The sequence below is a fragment of the Pithys albifrons genome, chromosome Z, assembly GCF_047495875.1.
Source record: "Pithys albifrons albifrons isolate INPA30051 chromosome Z, PitAlb_v1, whole genome shotgun sequence".
Taxonomy (NCBI): domain Eukaryota; kingdom Metazoa; phylum Chordata; class Aves; order Passeriformes; family Thamnophilidae; genus Pithys; species Pithys albifrons.
The window spans coordinates 61,600,955-61,621,448 of NC_092497.1; the positions used below are offsets into that span (position 1 = coordinate 61,600,955).

Sequence of the window (20,494 nt, forward strand, 5' to 3'; positions counted from 1 at the left end):
TTCAAGAATGATTCTCTGGAACGTCCATCTTTATTTCCATCACTCTTTCTTATAGGAAACCATCTCAGGGACCAGCAGGGTATGGAGAGCAGCCACCAGTGATTTCTGGGAAATGCCTTGAGATGTTGGTCTTGAAGTTTTCCCCACCATCACCACCTTAGTGAGCTCCCAAAGGTATCCCCACAGGAGGAAAGTGGCACATGCTCTCCCCCACCAACAGGAAAAGCAGAGAGAACCTCAGCTTTCAGGCACACAGCTGGGAATGTTGGTGAAACAAGCTGAAGGTTTACAGTGGAAAAATAAACACCTGCAGCAATGAGAAAAGCAAAGCCCAGTTTATGCTCATTTCCCCCTCTTGCTGGTTTTCTTTCACCTGCTAGTTTTGTTACAGGAGAAGATGGAAATTGCAAATAGTCCCTTGTAGGAAATGAAAGATTTCTGCTCACTTTAGGATCTGGTCCAGCTCCTGTTCCCATCAGGATCAAAGTGGACTAGGCTGCCATAGGAGACTCAGGAAAGAACAGTGGGCAGCTTAGCAGGTGGATGATGGTATGGCAGCGCTGTCTTTGGTTTTACAAGAGGGAGTTCCTGCGCTCTATACACTAAAACAGCCCTCAGGAGAATTCCATGCAAATGTCCCAGAGGAGCCCATAGCCTTGTTTTCTCCTTGTTGCACAGCTTTGGGTCTCTAGGACTTGCCTCTCTAGGGAAGAACCTGTGCTCTTCCCAATTTAATTCAATGTGTGATGGCACATGGAGCTACTTCAGCTGCTTCAGCTTGGCAAGTGGAAACCTTTAGGCCAGTGACAGAGGGATTTACTGCTGGAAATTGTTTAAGTTTCTCGTGTAAAAGTGAATTCAGAAATGCTGATATAAACTGCTTTAGTGGCAAATGAGAAGTGACATCATTTCTTCTACCAGCAGGGGATAAATAGGGAAGGAGGTTTGTTTTATTTCTTGCCTGTTTAAAAAGCAGATTCCATGCATGATGAGCTGTAACATTTCTGCATTTTCTAGATCTTCTGCAACTGTATGTTTTCCAACAACATTCTGTGTCAAGGTGAGAAATAGAATTTCACCTTGTAAAGCTTGTACTAATGCTTCTTTCTGGCAGGCACTCTCTAGAAGGACAGGATAGTACATAGAGGTAAGGATTGGCAGGACTTTTTTGTAGTTTGAAGCAGAAAGGAGAGCGCAGGAAGGAGCGGAATGTGCTGCCTGTTTTGCATCCTGTGTCTTCTTCCAGAGTCTGCTTTGCCCTGCAAGAGCTGCTTGGAGAAAGGAGCTGTACAATGAAAGGCTGGCCCCAACACTGTGGCTCATCCCTTGCCTGCTGAGGATGAGAGAGCAGCGTGTGTGCCCGTGAGGCAGGGGGTGTGTGTGGTGAAACCCAGCTGTGATTCACAGGTGCCCACAGAGAATGCAGCAGCCACAGGGAAATGGCAGGTGGAAACACACTATTTTCAAGGCTTACGTTGCCTTTTCTGTAGAAAGATGCCCAGCCTCGTGTCTCTCCACTCCTCTAGGGCTGACCCTGCACCTGGAGAGCCCCCGGGCCCTGCTCTGAGCGCTCCGTGGGCACCGGGACTGCCACACACGGGGCCCGGTGCCATCAGGGCATCCCCCGAGACCAGAAAGAAGCAGCTTCAAGTGGGATAAAAGCAACAAGGGCAACACAAGAAGTTATTAATACTGAAAATTCTTTAATGAAAATGTCAAATGGTGTCTTAGAATGTTAGTGGAACTGGATCCTAGGCTCTAAATAAAACAGCTACTCTGCAATAATAACTGAGCTATTCGTAGCAAAACAAATCTTTGGGTTTAAATAAACTACCTACTCTACAATACTAACTTAGATAATCTTATGGAAACTAATATTCTGTTTTAAATTGTCTCGGTTTGAGGGGAAAAAACCAAAATGTTTTACCCACAAGCAGGGGAGGGGCCTCCTCCATGATAATCACACCACTCTTTATCAAATTTAAGAAAAGGAATTTTAATACAAGAAGGATAACTGATATATATATAGATATATATATCTATATATATATCTATATATATATGTAAACAGACTAGTGCAACCCACTCCCCCAACACCACAAGAGAAAGAAAAAAAAACCAAAACAACAACAAAACCCAGCAGGTTTTCCTCCATGAGAAAAAGGTTATACTTAAGTGTTCATGTCACAGCCCGGCTGGCTGCAGAGTGAGTTTCAGTCCCTCTCCAGCGAAACAGACGAGCAGTGGGCTTTCAGATGGACTCAGTCTCTTCCCCCTGTGTTCCCCGTCCAAGAAGCAGAAAGATACGAGCAACCAGCAGCAAATCCAAGGCAGGCAGCAGCAGCAGCGCGGCATGAAAAGTAGTCCGAGGTAGGCAGCACCAAGACAGCCAGGGAAAACCCCAGTAACCAGCAGAGCAGCCTGCCTCCTTGGAGCCCCCACTCCCCCGTTCCGCCGAGCCAAGACTGGGGAGAATATCCAAAAAGAAACCAAAAGAGACAAACCTGCCCCCACCCCAGAGATCAACAGTTAACTGCTTCTTTTGTTAACCGCTGGCCTGGGCAGTTAAGTGGCAGGGGAGAGAATTTACATAATAATCCCAAACTACAACATAAATGAACAAGGCACAGTACTAACCTACCTAATCTAATGAAAACGAATCTTATGAAAACTAATCTATGTGTTCAAATAAACTACCTACTCTTCTATACTAAGCTACATAATCCTAGAGAAACCAATCTGAAATTCTAACTAAGTAAGCCCCAGCTCAAAGATGTTTGGTGTCTGAAGGAGATGACAGGTGCCAGGACTCCTCTTGCTGGTGGTCGAACTGCTGTATTAGTCTCTTAATATGAGACAGCTTGTTGTGAAGACACTGGCACCTGTTCTTCAGTTCAGAGTAGCTGGGGCTGCACTATAAAGAAAGAGAAAAAGGAACTTAGGGCATGCAAACATTTCTGTAGAGTCTCCACGTCCATGTCCTTTGCTTTACAATAGCCTTGAGGCCGACTCGGTGGTTACCACCTCCTGCAGATCAGGTGTTACAGGTACCTGTTGGATCTTCTGATACTCTGTTAGGACTTGATGACAAAGGATCTATAAGAAAAATAAACCAAGAAGACAATATGAGGAACATGTCATTACAACCACAAAATGGAAACATTTAAACCACTCAAAATATGCTCATTTTGACTCAAGAGATTTTCTTCTCTATGAGCCATCACTCCTGTAGGAATTTTGCAAAACCAAATCCCAAAGACCCAGCTATCACCCAGGATCTCCACTTAGTCCTTTCAAGAGGCAACAAAAGAAGCCCATCCTAAAAGTCTGCCTTTGGGACATCATTCACCCTGCTGTGTATTCACAGACAGCTAAAACGGGGGTTTATTTGACAAGGGGTTGTAAAAAGCAGACCCAGCCCAAGCACGGTCTGAGCAGATCTGCCAGTTTCTCTCAGTGAGCAGTCCCAGGGAATCTAAAAGATACTCCTACTGCTCACAAATGCATTTGCAATGTGGCCCAAACTGAAATAAACACCATCCAAGAAGCCTCAGGGTGCAGACAGAACTGAAAAATTCTGATATGGAAGGTGTGGAATGTGTGTGTCCAAATCAGAGAAGCCCAGGCTGGATGGCCAGAGTGGCAGGTTTTGAGCAGCCCTCTCTGCTAAAACTCTAGCCAGGATCAGCCGCCTGGCAGATGAAGAAGTTGTGGCTTTAGATTTAGTTACATGGTGAAAATCAGGGCAAATAGAGCGTCAGGAAAGCTTTTGGGATTCCAGCCACTGGTTGCCAGGCATGTCCAGTCCTTTCCCCACCGGTGTCTCAGCACCGCCTCAGCTCACCAGGACCTTCTTCACAGTGTTCTCCTTCTTTACCTGATGTTCTGAGGACCCCGGAGTCACAAGCTTGTGTTGTTCGTCCAACTTCCTGAATGTCGTGGTGATACTCTCTATCTGAGCCAGCAAATTCTGGTATTCGCCATACTCTGCATTGAAGTCCTCCTCGTAGCGCTGGCGTTGCTCGTAGGAGACTATAGCTCCATATGTTCTCCTGGGAAATGGCAACATTTGGCTCTTAATGTGTTGGAAGAGAACATTCTAATTTGAGTCTACTCTGTCAAGCACACATGCAATTTTACACTAAGCACATGGGGAATGTCAAGCCCAGACCCCCAAGCTCAGGTCCCTTCACTCCCTGATTTACTGCTTCCACAGGCAAGTGCATGTGCTTCAATGGAATGTGGTCAGGTATCTCTGGGAATGGGGCACATTTTTGTGACAGTTATTTACTAATATTTTTCAGTTTGGAGTTCTTCTTCAGAAGCAGCTGTAGCACACTTAGGAAACATGGGCAATCATTTCAATATCAAAGGACAAACAAAGGCACCAGCTTCAGTGAGGGAAGAAACACTGCCAGATTACAAACTCTTTCTATGAAGGGACAACTTAATCTAGTTCCATGTTCTTTTGAAAGTCCGTCTGTGTTACATGTTTGGAAGGGAGTGCATTTATGAAGTTGGGTGGCCTCAGGTTTCAGGCTACATTTATGGCTTTTGAAGAGCAAAGCAGAGTTAAGAACAAAATTTATTCTTTGAGAGACCACCAGTTCCATCACTGTCCATTCAACTGAGGCACTTGCAATGCAGCCACAGCAACAAACCGGAGAAGTCTGAAACCACAACAATAAAAACCCAAACCACCACCACATCAGCCCCTAAGGAGAGCAAAACCTACTAATGCTTGAAGCCACTGATGGGAGTGAAACTGTCTTCATTCCTTTCTCCCTCATGTCAATGATGAGTGGGTTCAACAAGCTCCTTATGCAAATCCAGGATGAAGTGGCAATGCAAATAACAGAGCCCACTTCCCAACCCTCCACACCACGACTTCTGGCCCTCTGGACCTGTTTGTCTTGGGATGACAAAGGCACCTCCACATGGGGATGAATCCTCCAAGACCCTCTGACATTAATTTTAACAAGCAGTAAAAATTCTACAGGTTGAAATTCAGTGGCAGCAGTGCAACTGTGTGGAGAGGAGCAATAAGGAAAAATGTGAACTTATTTCCTTCCTTTTGCTTACAATTTACTTAAAAACTTGAGTCCCTTTACTCATGTAACCTTTATGTTAAGATGGATATTGGTTTTATGCTAAAGCTGTGATCAGACTCGTGAATTACACAGCACTAAGAATCAGGAGGAGAAGCTTAGAAGAAACTACCACAGTGTATGAGCTGGATCACATTGTAGGTGCTCTGAGGTTTCAAACTTTCTCTTAACCATCGGGCAGATGACTGACACAGCACAACGTCCATTTCTGACATCACTGAGAGAAGGAGTTTATCTGTGACTCTGTTCCCAATATGGCTCTTTTCACAGGGAATTTTATATTTTTAATTCCAATCAGAAGTAAGCCAGCTTCATGAAATCTTGCGTGAAGGGTGTTTTCCTTTCGGTTTTGTTTTGCATTCCTAACTTTCAGCAATGGATTGTGGAGGTTATGGACTTCCTACTTCACTATTCCAGTAAAACAAAGAACTATCTCCCTCACTCCTCAGTGCCACTGCTCTGAGCTGATTGGGAAACAGACAGCACAGAGCTGAACCTGTTCCTTTTCACCCAGCAGAGGCTGGGAATTGAAGGTGGGTTTGAATGCCCAGCCTAAACCACGAAGCACTAAAGTGCCTCCCTGCAGGGCCACCCTTGCTCTCAGTCTTTCCACGGAGCATCCCTGACTGTATCCAATGGGACACAGGCGCTGGCACGCCACCTGCTCCAAGGCAGTCGGGAGATGCAGCAGAGCTGCAGAGCTGAAGGAGGCCTGAGCACTGTTGCCGACATCCCTGCCCCGACAGAAGCTGCGGGCCGGGCCACGGGCAGTGTTTCCCCAGACAGACACACTTCCCCCTCCACTCCTGCACTGCAGGGACCACACGGGGACACAACTCCACGGCTGCAGCTGCTGCTGCGCAATTGCGCTGCCAGCAAGGGTCAGGCTGCTCCTGCCCTGACCCATCACCGTGTTCATTTCAGCTCTGAGCACTGAAGGCCCAGCAAGTCCTTCTCCAGCTCATCTCTCCAAATGAGGAAAGAGCTGGAGACTGCTCCCCACTGTGTGGCCAGGGACACCATCGTTCTTTTACTCACGTGAAGTGATCTGGTTGTTCCTTTGACAAAGCAGAGACTGTGGCAGGCAGTGTTGAGGAAGCAGGACAGAGGCCCCCGGCCGTTGGTGGGAGTTGATGGGTCAGGTGTGCAACCCTCTGCTTTTTGCTCAGGACAGGGCAGGTAGAAGTGGAATCCAAAGGTTTTTTCTGTAGTGATAACAAAATAACTAATTAATAAAAGATCATAAGTAGGCTTTGCTCCCATGCTGAGAAAGAAGCATTTCTGAATACACAAGTGTTGAAAGCACAACTTTTTAACTCAGAAAGAGCTCTCCAATAAGAAAGTACTACACCTAACTATTTGGTTTATGCCATTCCTAGTTTCTCATCTTGGCATTTGGCAAGTCCTTCTTCAAGTCTACAGCTAAAAGGCTTGAGGAGAAAGAGGCTTCCTTCAGGAGATCTAAGAAAGGCTTCCCCAAAATAGGAGGTCCGGTGAGGTTTGTTTAGGTCTCAGTTTCTGGTCAGACACTCTGGTGGGGGCTGATTCCAGCGTGTCAAGTGCAGAGCTGGGAAGAAGAGGGACAACTCCAGCCTGGCTACAGTTGTCGCTCCAGCTGTTCTCCAGCTGAAATGCTGGTTCACATGCTCTTCCCTACCAAGCACACACTGCTCACATCCATGGACGTCTACTTAGAAAGAAATGCTTCAAGTTCTTCTGCTTCTAAAGCAGGAGTAGTGCTTCACCCCACAGCTGTTACAGCAGCACCAAGTCTCATAAAATATCTGAAGACTCTCCATAGAATGTGTAAAATATGCACCAAATACCTGAGAGGATCTTGATGGAGCATCTGCATCTGAAGGCCCTGGAGATGGCAAATGGGTGGTGCTGGTGGCATTCTCAGTTGGAGCTGCTTTTCTGTAAGGATGGCCCAACATTTCGGGTTACAAGGTACAAGTATCTATTGTCCCAATTCTTTCCTTATCAAGAAGATAGACCTCCATTTCCCAGGGAGTTTTCTGAAATGCCTCTTGTCCTTCCCCAACAGGCTGAACTTACCTAGAAAGTATGATCTCCAAAGTCCTTCTATCTCTTGCGCTGTAGCCAGGCCAGTCTTTCTGAATGTCTTGAAAGAAGTGTGCCTTCAGACTGAAAGACTTGTTCTTTGGATTCAGGTCAGCTACCTACAGGCAGACAGTTAAGGAAATCAATGTTCATTAAACCTGAATGCAAACTGCAGATCCTGAATTGGTACTGCAAAGATCCGTCAGAGTGAAAAAGAAAGTCCTGTACCGTTTTCCCAGGGCTTTTATTGGATGTGAAAGTTCAATTAGCTCTTAGATTTAGAACATAAACTTTAAACAATTGTGGTCCATTTAGTTCTCTTTTCTCGAATAACTGAAGAGTACTGTCTCCATGTTTGAGTGTAGATTTGTCCAACTTCAGCAGGACACCTGCTGCCCTTTGGTTTGACAGAACTGCACAGTTCTGGCAGAGCACAGGCTTTGCCTGGAACCAGGCATGTTTTCATCACCCCATGAGCGACCACAGGATGTCGCCCCCCAAACACAGCTGCTTTGCTTTCTCAAGTGCCTGCCCAGAGGAAAGTACAGCTTCCTACTGAACAGTGGGATGGGATAACCTCCCTAGAGCTAACCTTAAAGAGCAGAGACAAACTCAAAGTAATGAATATACCCAGAAATCGTAATTGACTCCTGAAAAACAAACTAAGGCCCATTTCAAAGACAATACTCAAGCTGCTCAGCCTAGTGCTTTCAGATTTATACAAAATAAGGCCTGCTACCTTCTTTTTAAAGTCAGAAAAATGCACAATAGTCTTTTCAGGGGTCAGTGCTGCTAAGAGGACCCTTTTGGAATGCAAAGCAGGTCCCTGAGGAAGTTCACCCCTCCTAAAGGAAACCAACTTCGAGACAGTCTCCTTAAACATTGCCAAACATAAAGGGACAGGAGAAAATGTTTTGACTTTTGTCATCTAAGTGGTGAGATATTGGAATTTTACAATCAACCTGAAGGATAAAGGAACTGTTTCAGTTTGGATGGAAGAACGTGGCTCTCGTCAAATTGTGTGTCTCTTCAGGGTGAAAATTCCTGTCACTGTTCTGAGCAAGCAAAGCAACAAACCTAGGAGTCTTGTCGCCAGGCCCTAGAGGAGACTGCACACACCAATGTGATGTAAAGCAAATCCCAAGTTTATTCAAAAACACAGGTATATATGACCTCAAGTGACCCCGCCCCAGTTGCGGTGGTCTGACTCCAATTGGTTGAGGCTGGAAACATGTCCTTTTAAGGTGAAAACGAAACCTGTAAGGTGGTCACTCAGGCCCACCTGAATCGGACTGCAACATCTCCCCCTTTTGTTTCAAAGAACAAAGCAAAAATGCAAACAACAGAATACACATCATGCATATTGCAACTTGAACAGAAAGGCTGAAAATTTTGAAAATTGAGAAATAACATTTTGAAAATCTCAAATTTTGCTAATTCAAGACTTAACAGGGTATTTGCAGGTTACACATCCCTACCTCGCCCTCTCTTTTCAAAATAGAACTTTTGGAAGGAGGTACAGTAACCTTTGTAAACTCACACAAACTAATACATGACTAAGACATGTATGTTTGGAACTTGCAAACTTACAACTAGTGCAAAACAAGAAACTTTTCTTTCACGCGTGAAATTGTGGTCTCTTTGTGCAGTCGTCACTGCACAAACCACTGTAAACAAACTACAAATTTTATTAAACTTTGTGCAAAGTGTTCAAGAGTGCAGAGTGACTTAACTTAGCAAAGAAGCAAGTTCAGTCCAGCTGAACTAAATCTCTTCATGCTCAAGGTCCATTCTCAGAACTTCTGTGTGGCCATCACAGAGGTTTGAGAATGAAGCTTTGATTTTTAGTCCTTATACACTCTTGTTGAAGCAGTAAACAAGTGTGAATTCACAGAGAAAATTCACAAAGGCTAAACATAACTACTTACATTCTGCAAAAAATGGTCAGCAGCTTAGGGGACAGGTATCCTTACCCCTGCAGCCTGCTGGGCAACTTGCAGTGCAATAAGCTCAAAACTGCACTTTAACTGAAAATTAACAGAATTTCAAAATACAGGCTAAACAACATGCTAACTTGAACTGGACTGTTCTTGTTTGATTGGACAGTTAATGACCACTCCTGCAAATAAGAACAATCAAACAAATCATAATAACAACTAGGATCAATACTCCTTGAATCAGTGCTGCTTCTTGCCAGGTTATTAGGCTTAGGGAATGAACCCATTTCTTTAAAGGAGAAATGTCAACTGTTAGCTTGTCAGGATTATTTTTCACTGCTTGTACTTCTTTGGAGTGTTTACTTAATTCTGTGGAACATATCCCTTTAAACTCATCACATTGGTAACCATGAATCATCAACAAGAATCTCAGGGCTTCTCTGTTTTGTAATACTGCTTGTTCTATCCTATCAGCATCTGTTGAAAAATCATTAAGCATTTTGGCAATGATGTTTAGTTGCTCCTGCACCCAGTAGTTAAGCATTTGCACTAAACGTAATGCTCTGTCTACACCAACTGGGGAAAAAACTGCTGCTAGCAAATTTTTTGTATCACTCCAATGTTCTATGGTGTTTTCCTCAGCTTGAGGACTAGACCACTTAACATGCTTTTGTATTGATTATGTAAATTTGGTCAGCTGGCCTAAGTAACAAGGTCCACTTTTTACCTGGGCAGGTATTCCAGGCCATGCTCTATTACCACAAATTAAGAAATATCCAGGAGGCAGCGCTCTTCTCTGGTTACCTTTTGTGTGAACCCATTTAGTTTTGGGGTAATTTGTATTTTGTGAACCAATAACATTCCAACACCAACTGCTATTGGTGTAACTCTTATTATGAGGAGTGACATCTGTGCTTCCCACAGGAAAATATTGCTGTGACCAGTGTTTGTTTGACCATTCAGATACACTGGAATGCACAGGGTGAAATTCAACACATGACTCATTTCCAGGGAGAGCTCCTACTAACCTTAGCTCTTGTGGATCTCTCTCTAAGGAAGTATTCAATTGCCATATGATGTCTGCTATGGTTTCTCCAGTACCACTGCAGGACACTTTTGCTTCCTCAATACCAAAAGGAATGAAATCTTTGATGTTATGATAAGGTATTCCTATAAGGCACACTTTGTTTGGTTCTCCTGCTTTAACTATGTTATCTGAGCAGAATTTTTTTAGATTTTCCTGTTGAGAAAGCACTATCCATACATTTTGATTAGTAACAGCAACAAGACAGGTTACAAATGCAAGAGATACACTTAGATACTCTCTGGATTTAACTACCTTTTGAATTATGGTGGCCAGATGCTTTTCATCTGGCTTCACCATAGCTGTGAAGGCTTCTGAAATGGTCTTTTGAGTTACCAGAGGCTTCCCTATTTTAGGAAGGTTAGAAAAGACAGCTAAAGCAGCATTTTTGGATCTTTCAAATCCCTTTTTTATTACATCGTGATTCCTAGCTCCTCCCAGCATGTCCCAAACAGAGGCTTCTTTGTGTGTTGCTCTCCATTCTGGGATACAGCCGGTGGGTGTGGCTGTCGGTGATGGAGGCTGCAGGTACCAGGTTGCCGGCGCAGGGGCAGTCTCTACCGGCGTGGGGGGTTCCCGTGCTGGTGTTGGCAGCTGCGGGTAGCGCACGGCCATCGGGGAGAGGGTCCCCGCTGGTGCTGCAGCGCTTGGGTCTTGCGCGACCGGCGCTGACGCTGGCGCTGTGAATGGCACGCAGTGAAGGGAACGACCAGGGGGAGCTCCGGTGGCTCTGCTCCACGGAGGAGGAGTCTCTCCCCTCTCCATGACGTAGTCGATCCACGCAGGAGGTGGTGGTGGTGGCGCGGGAACTGATTCGCCTCCGGAGCGGGCGAATTCGGAGCCGACCCCGGCCCCTGCAGGCTGCGGCGGACCCGCGCCTGGCGCATGCGCTGTGATTTGCATGCAGTAGGGAGGGGGGTTGGGCGGTCCTTGCGCCTCGTGGTAAGGGCGCGCCGTTCCTTTGTTTGATTTCGCGGGCTTTGCCATCACGTGGTCTCTCTGTTTTCCTGGCCACGCGGTTATGGCGGGCGGCTGTAGCCCTGCTGGAATGTCTGCCTCAACAGTCTCCTGCCGCAACGGAGTGACTCCGGCGTACCCGCAGGGCGGCGGGGAGCGCGGCGGTGGGGCGACCCCAGCCCCGAGGTACCCGCAGGGCATTGGCGGCGGCGGCGGTGGAGCCGGCACCGAAGGTGGATGGACAGGGGAAGAGAAACTCCAAGGGGTTTGTCTCCCCCTCCACATGTCTCTCTCGGCTGAGGGCATCTCCCATCGCGCCTTTTCGGAGTTGGGATTTAAATAAAACTCACTCACGGTTTGGTTTTCTGCGGCGTGTCTCGTGGGGTTCCAAGGTTGCTGCTGAGGTCCGGCCGCTTCTACAGCGGCAGCCAGTGGTCTCATTTGCTGTGAGTTGTAAGGCGGTGCAAAGACGACTTCTTGGCTTTTTGCCGTGATGAGCGGCGTTGAAAAGCTTTGATTCCATGGTTGCTGTGGTCTTGCCAGGTTTTCCGGAGCGGGAGAGGGCGGTGCCGCGTGTGGGTACCGCGGTGGCGTTTCTGCGGGCGGCGGTGCCCACGGCAGTGCAGAAGGATGTTCAGGGGAAAAATCGCCCTGCAAAAACAAACTTTTTTCCCTTCTCTCCGGTAGATCGAGGTTTTTACGGGCTCGTTCTACCTCTAACAGCATTTTCCTTACAGCTGCATATGACGGAATGAGCTGTAAAAATTCGTCTGGTGCAGTTTGCACTAAATTCCACAAATCTGCCCCAATATTGTCCCATAATTTCATGGAAAGCGTGGAATTGGCATCTGTTAGGTGCCCTCCACTGAAACACCAATCCAAAAATTCCTGTAATGCTTGTCTTTTAATGTTTGTTTTTGTAACACGAGCTAGTTTCTCAAATCTATCAAGCAATAAGTTGGTTTTAGACGAGTTGGAATTTCCCATGTTTCTTTAACTCACCGGTTCGAAGGTCGTGGTTCCTTCAGTCCACGTTCTTTCAGCAGCTCTCAAGGCCACTACACAAAACTCCCAAGTTTACAGGAGACAGAAGCTCTCAGGGGCTTCTCCACAAAGCACCCAAAAAAACTGGGGCATAGCAGCTCTCAGGGGCCACTTCTTAAGGCTCTAGGCAGGCCTGCAGGTGGGTTTCATGTTCTGAGACACGTCGGGGTCCACCATTTGTTGTCGCCAGGCCCTAGAGGAGACTGCACACACCAATGTGATGTAAAGCAAATCCCAAGTTTATTCAAAAACACAGGTATATATGATCTCAAGTGATCCCGCCCCAGTTGCGGTGGTCTGACTCCAATTGGTTGAGGCTGGAAACATGTCCTTTTAAGGTGAAAACGAAACCTGTAAGGTGGTCACTCAGGCCCACCTGAATCGGGCTGCAACATAGGAGGTTGAAGGAATCAATTCTGAAAATTCAGTGTAGGATCAGCCCAAACTGTATAAATATGGAAGTTTCATCCCTTTACTATGTTCCAAAACACTTCTTTTCCTTCATAATGAGGAAATATTTCTGCTTGACATAATAATGCTTGCATAATTCAGCCACAGTCTATGGGGACAGGAAATATTTAGAAAGGAAGGAAAGAGCCACTACAACTTCACAAATGCATCTTAGGAATGGCTGGGATAGAGCAACCCAAGTACAACTGAACTCAAAAGAAGTACTTGCAACGTAACACAGTTAATAAAGGTTTCAAGGCAGATGAAGACACAATTCGTACGACAGCAAAGAATCCTGTGCTCCAAATTGCACCTCCACCTTTTTCATTTAGGATTTGCCTGGAACACCCTTCCCTGGAAGTCAATTCCAACGGATAGGAGGAGAAGCCAAGAAGAACCAAGCAGACCATCAACTCCATCCAAATGAAATACTGGCCCATGTAACTAGCAAACTTGCCTGCTCAGACACTTGTCCCATGGAAATAGTAAGTACCATGACCATGGGCAGTTTCTCTCCATTGGCAGTTCAAGAGTGCAAGAAAAAGAGAGACAAAAGGGAAGACATGAGGAGCAACAACATCAGAAAGAGTTAATTCCTGCCTGCCATTCTATCAAAACAAAAGCTCTGCCCCAAAAGTCTGGAGTCTTTCTTTCCATTCCTCTCATGGACTTGCAGTTTGTGGCATCTGGATAAAATTCAAGGAAAACTTAAGGAGCATTGCCTAAATTGCTCATTAGTTTCCAGTTTCAGCACTGCAGTGACACAGGTAGAAATCAGCACTATAGGAATAGCAGGAGGGAAGCATGGCTGGCACAAACTCCTGATCTCACCTGCTGAAGGATGTTTCCAAGGGAATCCCTGTCCTTTTGCATGATTCCATCTTTCTGCAAGCGGGCAAGCAACTCTGGCTTCTTGTAATTCTTCAGAGCCAGCAAGTGAATGACCCTGTCCCTGAATGATCAGTGAGAAACTCCACTGAAAATTCTGCGGATGATGTTTGCAGGGTTCAGGGGGCTCGTTCTCTGCCTCCCAGGAAGAGAATCAGCACTCCTTTTGGTGGCTGTTCTGACCTCTACTTTGTTTCCTAAAGTGAGGGCAAAAGAAAGAAGTGTCATATGGGATGTTGGGAGAAGGTAAGGAATTTGATTTAAAAGTATTTACCAACACTGATAAACCTGTATTTGTCCAGCATTTACACAACAGAAGAATCCAGATAGCAGAGATGCATCAAGTTGGGCCTTAATAAATATCATTAAAATTGCTAGTAGATGAGTTATACTGACAGGAGGTGCCTTTATTCTTTTCCACGTTTGTAAGCTCATGTACCTCTTGAGCTATGTCAAGAACAACATGGACAGTGGGATTAAGTGCACCCTCAGCAAGTTTGCTGACACCAGAGGGCTGGGATTCCATCCAGAGGCACCTGGAGAAGCTTGAGGTGTAGCCCCTGGGAATCTCATCAGGTTCACCAATGTCAAGTGCAAAGTGCTACACCTGGGTTGGAGCAACCCCTGGTATCGATCCTGGCTGGGGGATGAAGGGACTGAAAGAAGCCCTGCCAAGAAGGACTTTGAGGTGCTGCTGAATGGAGCAGTACCAACTGGATGAGCATTAAAAGTACTTCAGAGTTTTGTTCTCACTGTAAATTACTTGGAAGTAGCTGCATAAGATAACAGGGCTCACACAACCTTCTCCACAGTTGGCAATACTGTTTTTAGAAAGACAGCATGGCTTTACAGGTTTTGTGCTGGCACAGGATTAACCCCAGCTCAGCTTTTCTTGAAGGCATGAGGTGGCATCTGCACAGCCATTCAAGTTAGGCAGCAATAGATGCAGCTGCATCGAAAATAAAAATAGATGGAGATATTAATGTCAAAGTTCTAGCAAGAAATATACTAGGAAGATAAGTCCTTCTCCTGCCATGTTTTTATCCATCTCGGCCTGCCAATTAGAGATGCCCAAAGTTTGGCTGAATCTCAGCATTAATCTCAGCAGGAAAGTCAACTGCATGGCATGGGGGTTAGTGGCACTAAGGCTCCAATAACAGGCTGCAAACACTGAGTGCTCCTCATGAACATGGCAAGGCTGGGTTGGAAAGCGGTTTGCACTTGTAGATTGCTCTTCGCCCTTTTAAATGGCACGAGGTAAGCACCTCACACCTACCCTCTAATCCCTCTTTTTAAAGGAATGTTTAAGAATAACCTCAATAAAAAAAAAAGCTGCCATAAGGAAAAGTGAGCTGGAACAAGATGGAACATTCAGAACCTTGGTAATCTCTCACTGCTTCTCCTTTGGGGTTTTGTGGCACACTTAAACCCCACACAGTCCTTTATATTCATTATCAGCTTACATTGCCCCTGTATACACACAGTAGTCCTGCTAAACTTTAGGGGTTCTTGCCAGTCTTTTAGTTATCTGAGCTTTAAATCTTGAGGAGAGAAAAGAGCTATCATGTGATGCTCCACTCAATTTTTATGCTGTTAAAGTTGTGATGTGGTATAGCAGGAGTATAAAAGGAAGTACAAAAGGGAAACCAAACTGGAGAGAAATACAAACAGGAACATTAATTAACACAAGATGTACAGTACAGCTTGGGTGAACAGCTTTGCTGCAAGTGATACATTTCTAAAAATTCAAGTTCATTTGCTGACACAGCTAAGTCCACACAAAAGCTTCAGTGCAAGCACCAACTTGAAACAAAGTATGGATTTTTCCTGGTCCTTCTGTTCATAATTTTGTTACTGGCACCTGGAGATAGATGCTCAGATGTTTATGGATTCAAGCGCAAATACTTCCAAAGGAATCCCAAGGTTTGTGGGCAACGTGTGTACGTCCAGGGTAAATGTGGAAAGTCATCCCAAGCACCTGTCTCTACAAGCACTACACCACTTCCAAGAGGCCCCTGCAGACTAAAGATGCCTGCAGGTTAAACCCAACTTCTGATTTGCAAGTCCAGATTCTAAAATGAGGCAACACACAGATATAACAAAGGAACTGAACTCTGCTGTGTATGTCCCTGTTTAAGAAATCAAGTGCTCTTTGTCCATTTCTGTTTAGCTTTTCAATGTAATTTTGAGTCTGTGCCACTTCCAAGGTTTTTGAAGAAAAAAACTGTGCAGATGTTTACACAGCACAGTTCACACCAGAACTCCAGTAAACCACAGGCCAGGTTACAAAGCTTTTTGACTTTGCAGGTTACAAGATCAAGTTTTTATTGTCCTAGTTCTTTCCTTATCAAGAAGACAGACCTTCATTTTGTAGGAAGTTTTCTGAAATGCCTCTTGTCCTTCCCCTACAGACTGAACTTACTTAGAAAGTATTATCTCCAAAGTCCTTCTGTCTGTTTCACTGTAGCCAGGCCAGTCTTTCTGAATGTCTTGAAATAAGTGTGCCTTCAGACTGCAAGAATTATCCTTTGGATTCAGGTCGTCTACCTACAGGCAGACAGTTAAGGAAATAAATGCAATGTGCAGTTCAAAAATTTGTACAGCAAAGCTAAATCAGAGCCGAAAAGAAATCACCACAACAACCATTATTTAACACAATCAAAAGAAGCCCTGGGTGATTTCTCCCCACTGGCAGTTCAACAGTGCAATGAAAAGAGGGAGACATGAGGAGCAACAACTTCAGAAAGAGTTAATTAGTGCCTGCCATTGTAGCAAAAAAAAACCCCTCTGCCCTGAATGTTTGGAGTCCTTCTTTCCCTTCCTCCTATGGACTTGGAGTTTGTGAAATCTGCATAAAATTCAAAGAAAAACGTAAACAAACCACACTGCCTAAATTGCTCATTAGTTTTCATTTTCAGCACTGGAGTGACACAGGTAGAAATCAGCACTAAAAGAATAGGAAGAGGAAAAACCTGTTGAAGGATGTTTCCAAGGATATCCCTGTCCTTTTGCATGACTTCATCTCTCTGCAACCAGGCAAGTAACTCTGGTTTCTTGTAATTCTGCAGAGCCAGCAAGTGAATGACCCTGTCCCTGAATGGTCAGCGAGAAACTCCAGTGAATATTCTGCGGATGATGTTTGCAGGGTTCAGGGGGCTCGTTCTCTGCCTCCCAGGACAGGATCAGGTCTGCTGTCTCTGACTGTTCTAATTTCTGGTTTTTTTGCTAATGTTAAGGGAAAAAACCCCAAAGAAGTGGCATTTGGGAGAAGATAAGGAATGTGATTTAAAAGAATTAGCCAAGACTGATGAACCTGTATTTGTTCATAATTTACAGATCTGTAAGAATCCCCATAGTAAAGATACATGAAGTTGGGCATTAACAAACAACTAGTCATTAAAAAACACTCATAAATGAGTGATACTGGAGGCTGGAGAGAGGCTGGCAACATGTACTTGCAGCCCAGAAAGACAACCCTGTCCTCGGCTGCATCAGCAGAGGTGGGGCCAGCAGGTCAAGAGGGAGGATGTGGCATACCAGGCACTTCTCTGAATCCACTGATTTGTGTTTGGGACCTGAAGGAGACAATGAGTAGTGGTGACAAAACCTGCAGCTTTCTCTCTTCTATCAGGCACACAGAGACTGACCTGTTCCTCTGAACTTCTTCCATTTTGCAGTGGAGGGCAAGCCTTTAATGCCCTTCCACACTGCCTGCGGCCTCGACTCTGCCTTTGTGGTATTCAACTGCAAACCTAATCACACAAACACACACAGTTCAGTTTTTGAGAACACTGTAACCTTTCCACTTGTCTAGTGGAGGCAGTACTAATGTTTTGAGATGTTAAATTCAGCGCAGATACAGAAACTTGCCACAGCATTCAAGCAAAACATCTCCTAAAGCCATGTCCCTGAAGGACTTGAAAAAAAGTGAAGAGAAACCAAGATCAAGCATTAACATGGAAATTAGGAAAGGACTCTTCACCCAGACAGGCTCCCCAGAAGAGGGGTCAAGACACCAGGTCTGCCAGAGATCAGGAAGCCCTTGGACAACCTTTCAGGAACATGGTGGGATTCTTGGGGCCGGGAGCTGAACTCAATGAGCTTTGTGGACCCCTCCCAACTCAGCACCTTCTATGATTCTGTGACAAGCCCCAGTCCTTAACTGCTACTGTATGGAGCACCTTGCAAAGGCACCCCATGTCCTACCAGTCCTACCTGAGTTTCCTCAATGCCAGCCCAAAAGAAAAGTACCCACAAACATCACAATTCTCTTCCTACTTTCAGTCGTCTAATCCCAGTTACTGAATGGTAAATATGCACTTCAGATCTATTTAAACCATCACCAAGAATCACCCAAATCATCAATCCCACGTCCAACAGACATTCCCCAATGAGAAGCTGTGAAATACAAGAAAGTGGGTCCTCTCACGCTGCCTTACGGAGCAGTTCAAACACAGGGACACCAGTGCCAGCTTCATCTCCATCTCCTCCAATGAACCCCAGCCAAGCTCCCTTGGAGACAAGGCCACACAGGCTTGCATTTCTCTCTCCAACAGGCAGGACACTGCTGGCTTAAAATGCTCTGCAGGAAGTTGAGGCAGAGCAAGATTTGCACTTCATTGTCAGGGATGTCCCTGCTGGGCGGCGACTGCAGCCACAGCCAAGTGAGAGCCCCTTTCACTCAGCCAAGGTGCGTGTTCCTGGCTCAGCTCACTGCTCCAGGCAGGAGCACTGCTGCTGGTGCCACTGAGTGCCCTGAGGTGGCTGTGCACCTTGTGTCTGCCTGGAGACAGGCTCCTGGGGCAAACACTGCTCAGAACAGTTCAGTAATGAATGATACTCACCTGAGATCTCTGAACCCATCCCTTGGCCCCAAAAAAACACTGCAAAAATTGATTGCCAGGTTTCAAACTTAGAGGCACTCATTAAAGAAATGAAAAGCAACCATCCCTGAAGATGGTGCCTCAGTTTCATTAGCCTTTGCATCTTCATTTCCTGGCACCTTTTCTGCCTGGCTCAGGAGTTTGAGCTGCATGGCTCCAACACTATAAAAACACAGAAAAAGGCTGAGCCCTTCAGGCACTGCTTCAGGTTTAGCCGTGTTGTTGTAATGGGAACTTTCAAACCTGCCTCAACAGGGGAATACACACATTTTCCAGTCCTGGTAGCCAGCTAGGGCACAGCCAGATTTCCAGCTGTCTCTACACTCCCGGGCTGTGCCAGTGTCACCAGTCAGTGTGATCCAATGGCCTGACATGACCGATGGTGATTCTTCTGAGAGTGGCTGCAGTGACAGCCACAGGGATGGCTCGGGCAGGTGCCCCAGCACCCTCCTGGTGGGAAGGTCCTGCCCTGGAGCCTTCCTTGGCCCTGCCCTCACTCCCACTGCTCTTACCAAGCCTGCTGTGTGGCACCTGCAATGGCAAGGGCTCCGACAAAGCACAGGGCACAGCTACAGCTCACCTGAAACCCTTCAAGCACCCTAGAACTCCCCATCAAGCCTCCAAGGGAAAGCATCAGCAAGCTATGTCTGAATTTATAATGTCCTTTCTGAAACTTACAAAGCAGGACAAAGCCACTGGCCAGTAGTTCATCATGATACAGCTCTGGTTTTGACCCCACCTCTCCGATCCCTGTTTCCAGCTGCCTGGTTCCCTGGAAACAAGTACTAATTGGCCATGTTTGCTTACATGCTTTCTGATTCGCCTAAATCCTCCTCACTGTCTATAGGTGTCAATTATACAGCTTAACACAAACTGCAAAACCAGTATCAATGAACAATTAACATTCAGCAATTAATTAACCTCCTATCAATGACTATAATGAGCATATCCTTGTTTGCAATGAAACCTTAACATATCTCACAGAAACTTTGCGCATTTATTAGTTTTGTTACAAATAGTCTGTCCCAAGCAGTCTTTTTAGTGACCCAAGTGTTGATTCCTGCAAAGACCTGCGTGACTCTGAAGTCTAGTTCTTTCCCTGAGTTTACAACCATTTCTTTATTTATGTCATGGAGGACAGATGTGGCCAGCAAGTCCATAAGCTTCTTTTGGGGAAGGGTATGAAATTGAGGGAGAGAGGACAATATTGGGAACATTAAAGCAGGGCTCTGAATTCCTCTTTCTTTCCTGGAGAGTATTTTACAATTTCCTCAATTGTCTCCTTGCAAACTGTGTTAAGCCTCTGACATGACACATCCTGTGGCATTTTGTGGTTGAACATGTGAGCTATTGCCGCCTTTCTGTTCTCTCTCAACTGAAACTCAATAAAAGGTTAACTCTTAAATCCTGAGACTTTGCTCTGTTTTTTGGCTATAGGCAAGGGGTTCTCCTACCCCTGTGCAAGGAAGCAGCAGAACAAAGGCTGCTATGGGGAGCACAGGGTGAATTCTGCTGCAGTGGTGCCTCCCCTCACCCTGACATCCTGCTGCTGATTGACAGAGCCTGCAAGATGCTGGAAACCTTTTAAAAATAAAGCTTTAATCAGAACTCAGTTTTCTAACCCAAACAACCCCTCGTACTTGGGTGAAATGTTGATTTGTTTGGAATTTGCATGCTCTCTTTTGCAACCTGAGGCTTCTGGAGCAGACCAGGGTTGGCTGATGATATGTGTCTGTCTTCATGCTGACACCACCTTCTTCAGCATTTTCTAAGAAAGACTGGACTTCTAAGGACTGCAAACACTGTGTTACTTGCTCTCCACTGGCAGGCCCTCCGCTGCTACCACTGGCCATCACCAGCCATATGAAGCTGAGGAAGTGCTAGATTCTGTACCTGGAATGGGGCAACCCGACTGTGTGTATAGACTGGGGAATGCAATGCCATGGAAAGGGACCTGGGGTTTCTGGTCAGTGGCAAGTTGAATATGAGTCATCCGTGCCCTGGGAGCCAGGAGGACCAATCATGTCCTGGGGGTATGAGCTGATCAGGGGAGGGGATTTTCCCACTCTGCTCTGCCCT

At 45.7% G+C, this 20,494-nt stretch overlaps 1 protein-coding gene across 1 annotated transcript; it reads right to left on the reverse strand.

Annotated features, from left to right (window-relative positions):
* Positions 1-2,767: 2,767 nt before the first annotated feature.
* ELL2 (elongation factor for RNA polymerase II 2) lies at positions 2,768-18,395 on the reverse strand. Its single transcript, XM_071581565.1, is given in 7 exon segments — positions 2,768-2,914; positions 3,052-3,096; positions 3,878-4,052; positions 7,167-7,291; positions 13,476-13,729; positions 17,180-17,284; positions 18,377-18,395. Coding segments are annotated over 7 exon segments (870 nt in total).
* Positions 18,396-20,494: the final 2,099 nt, after the last annotated feature.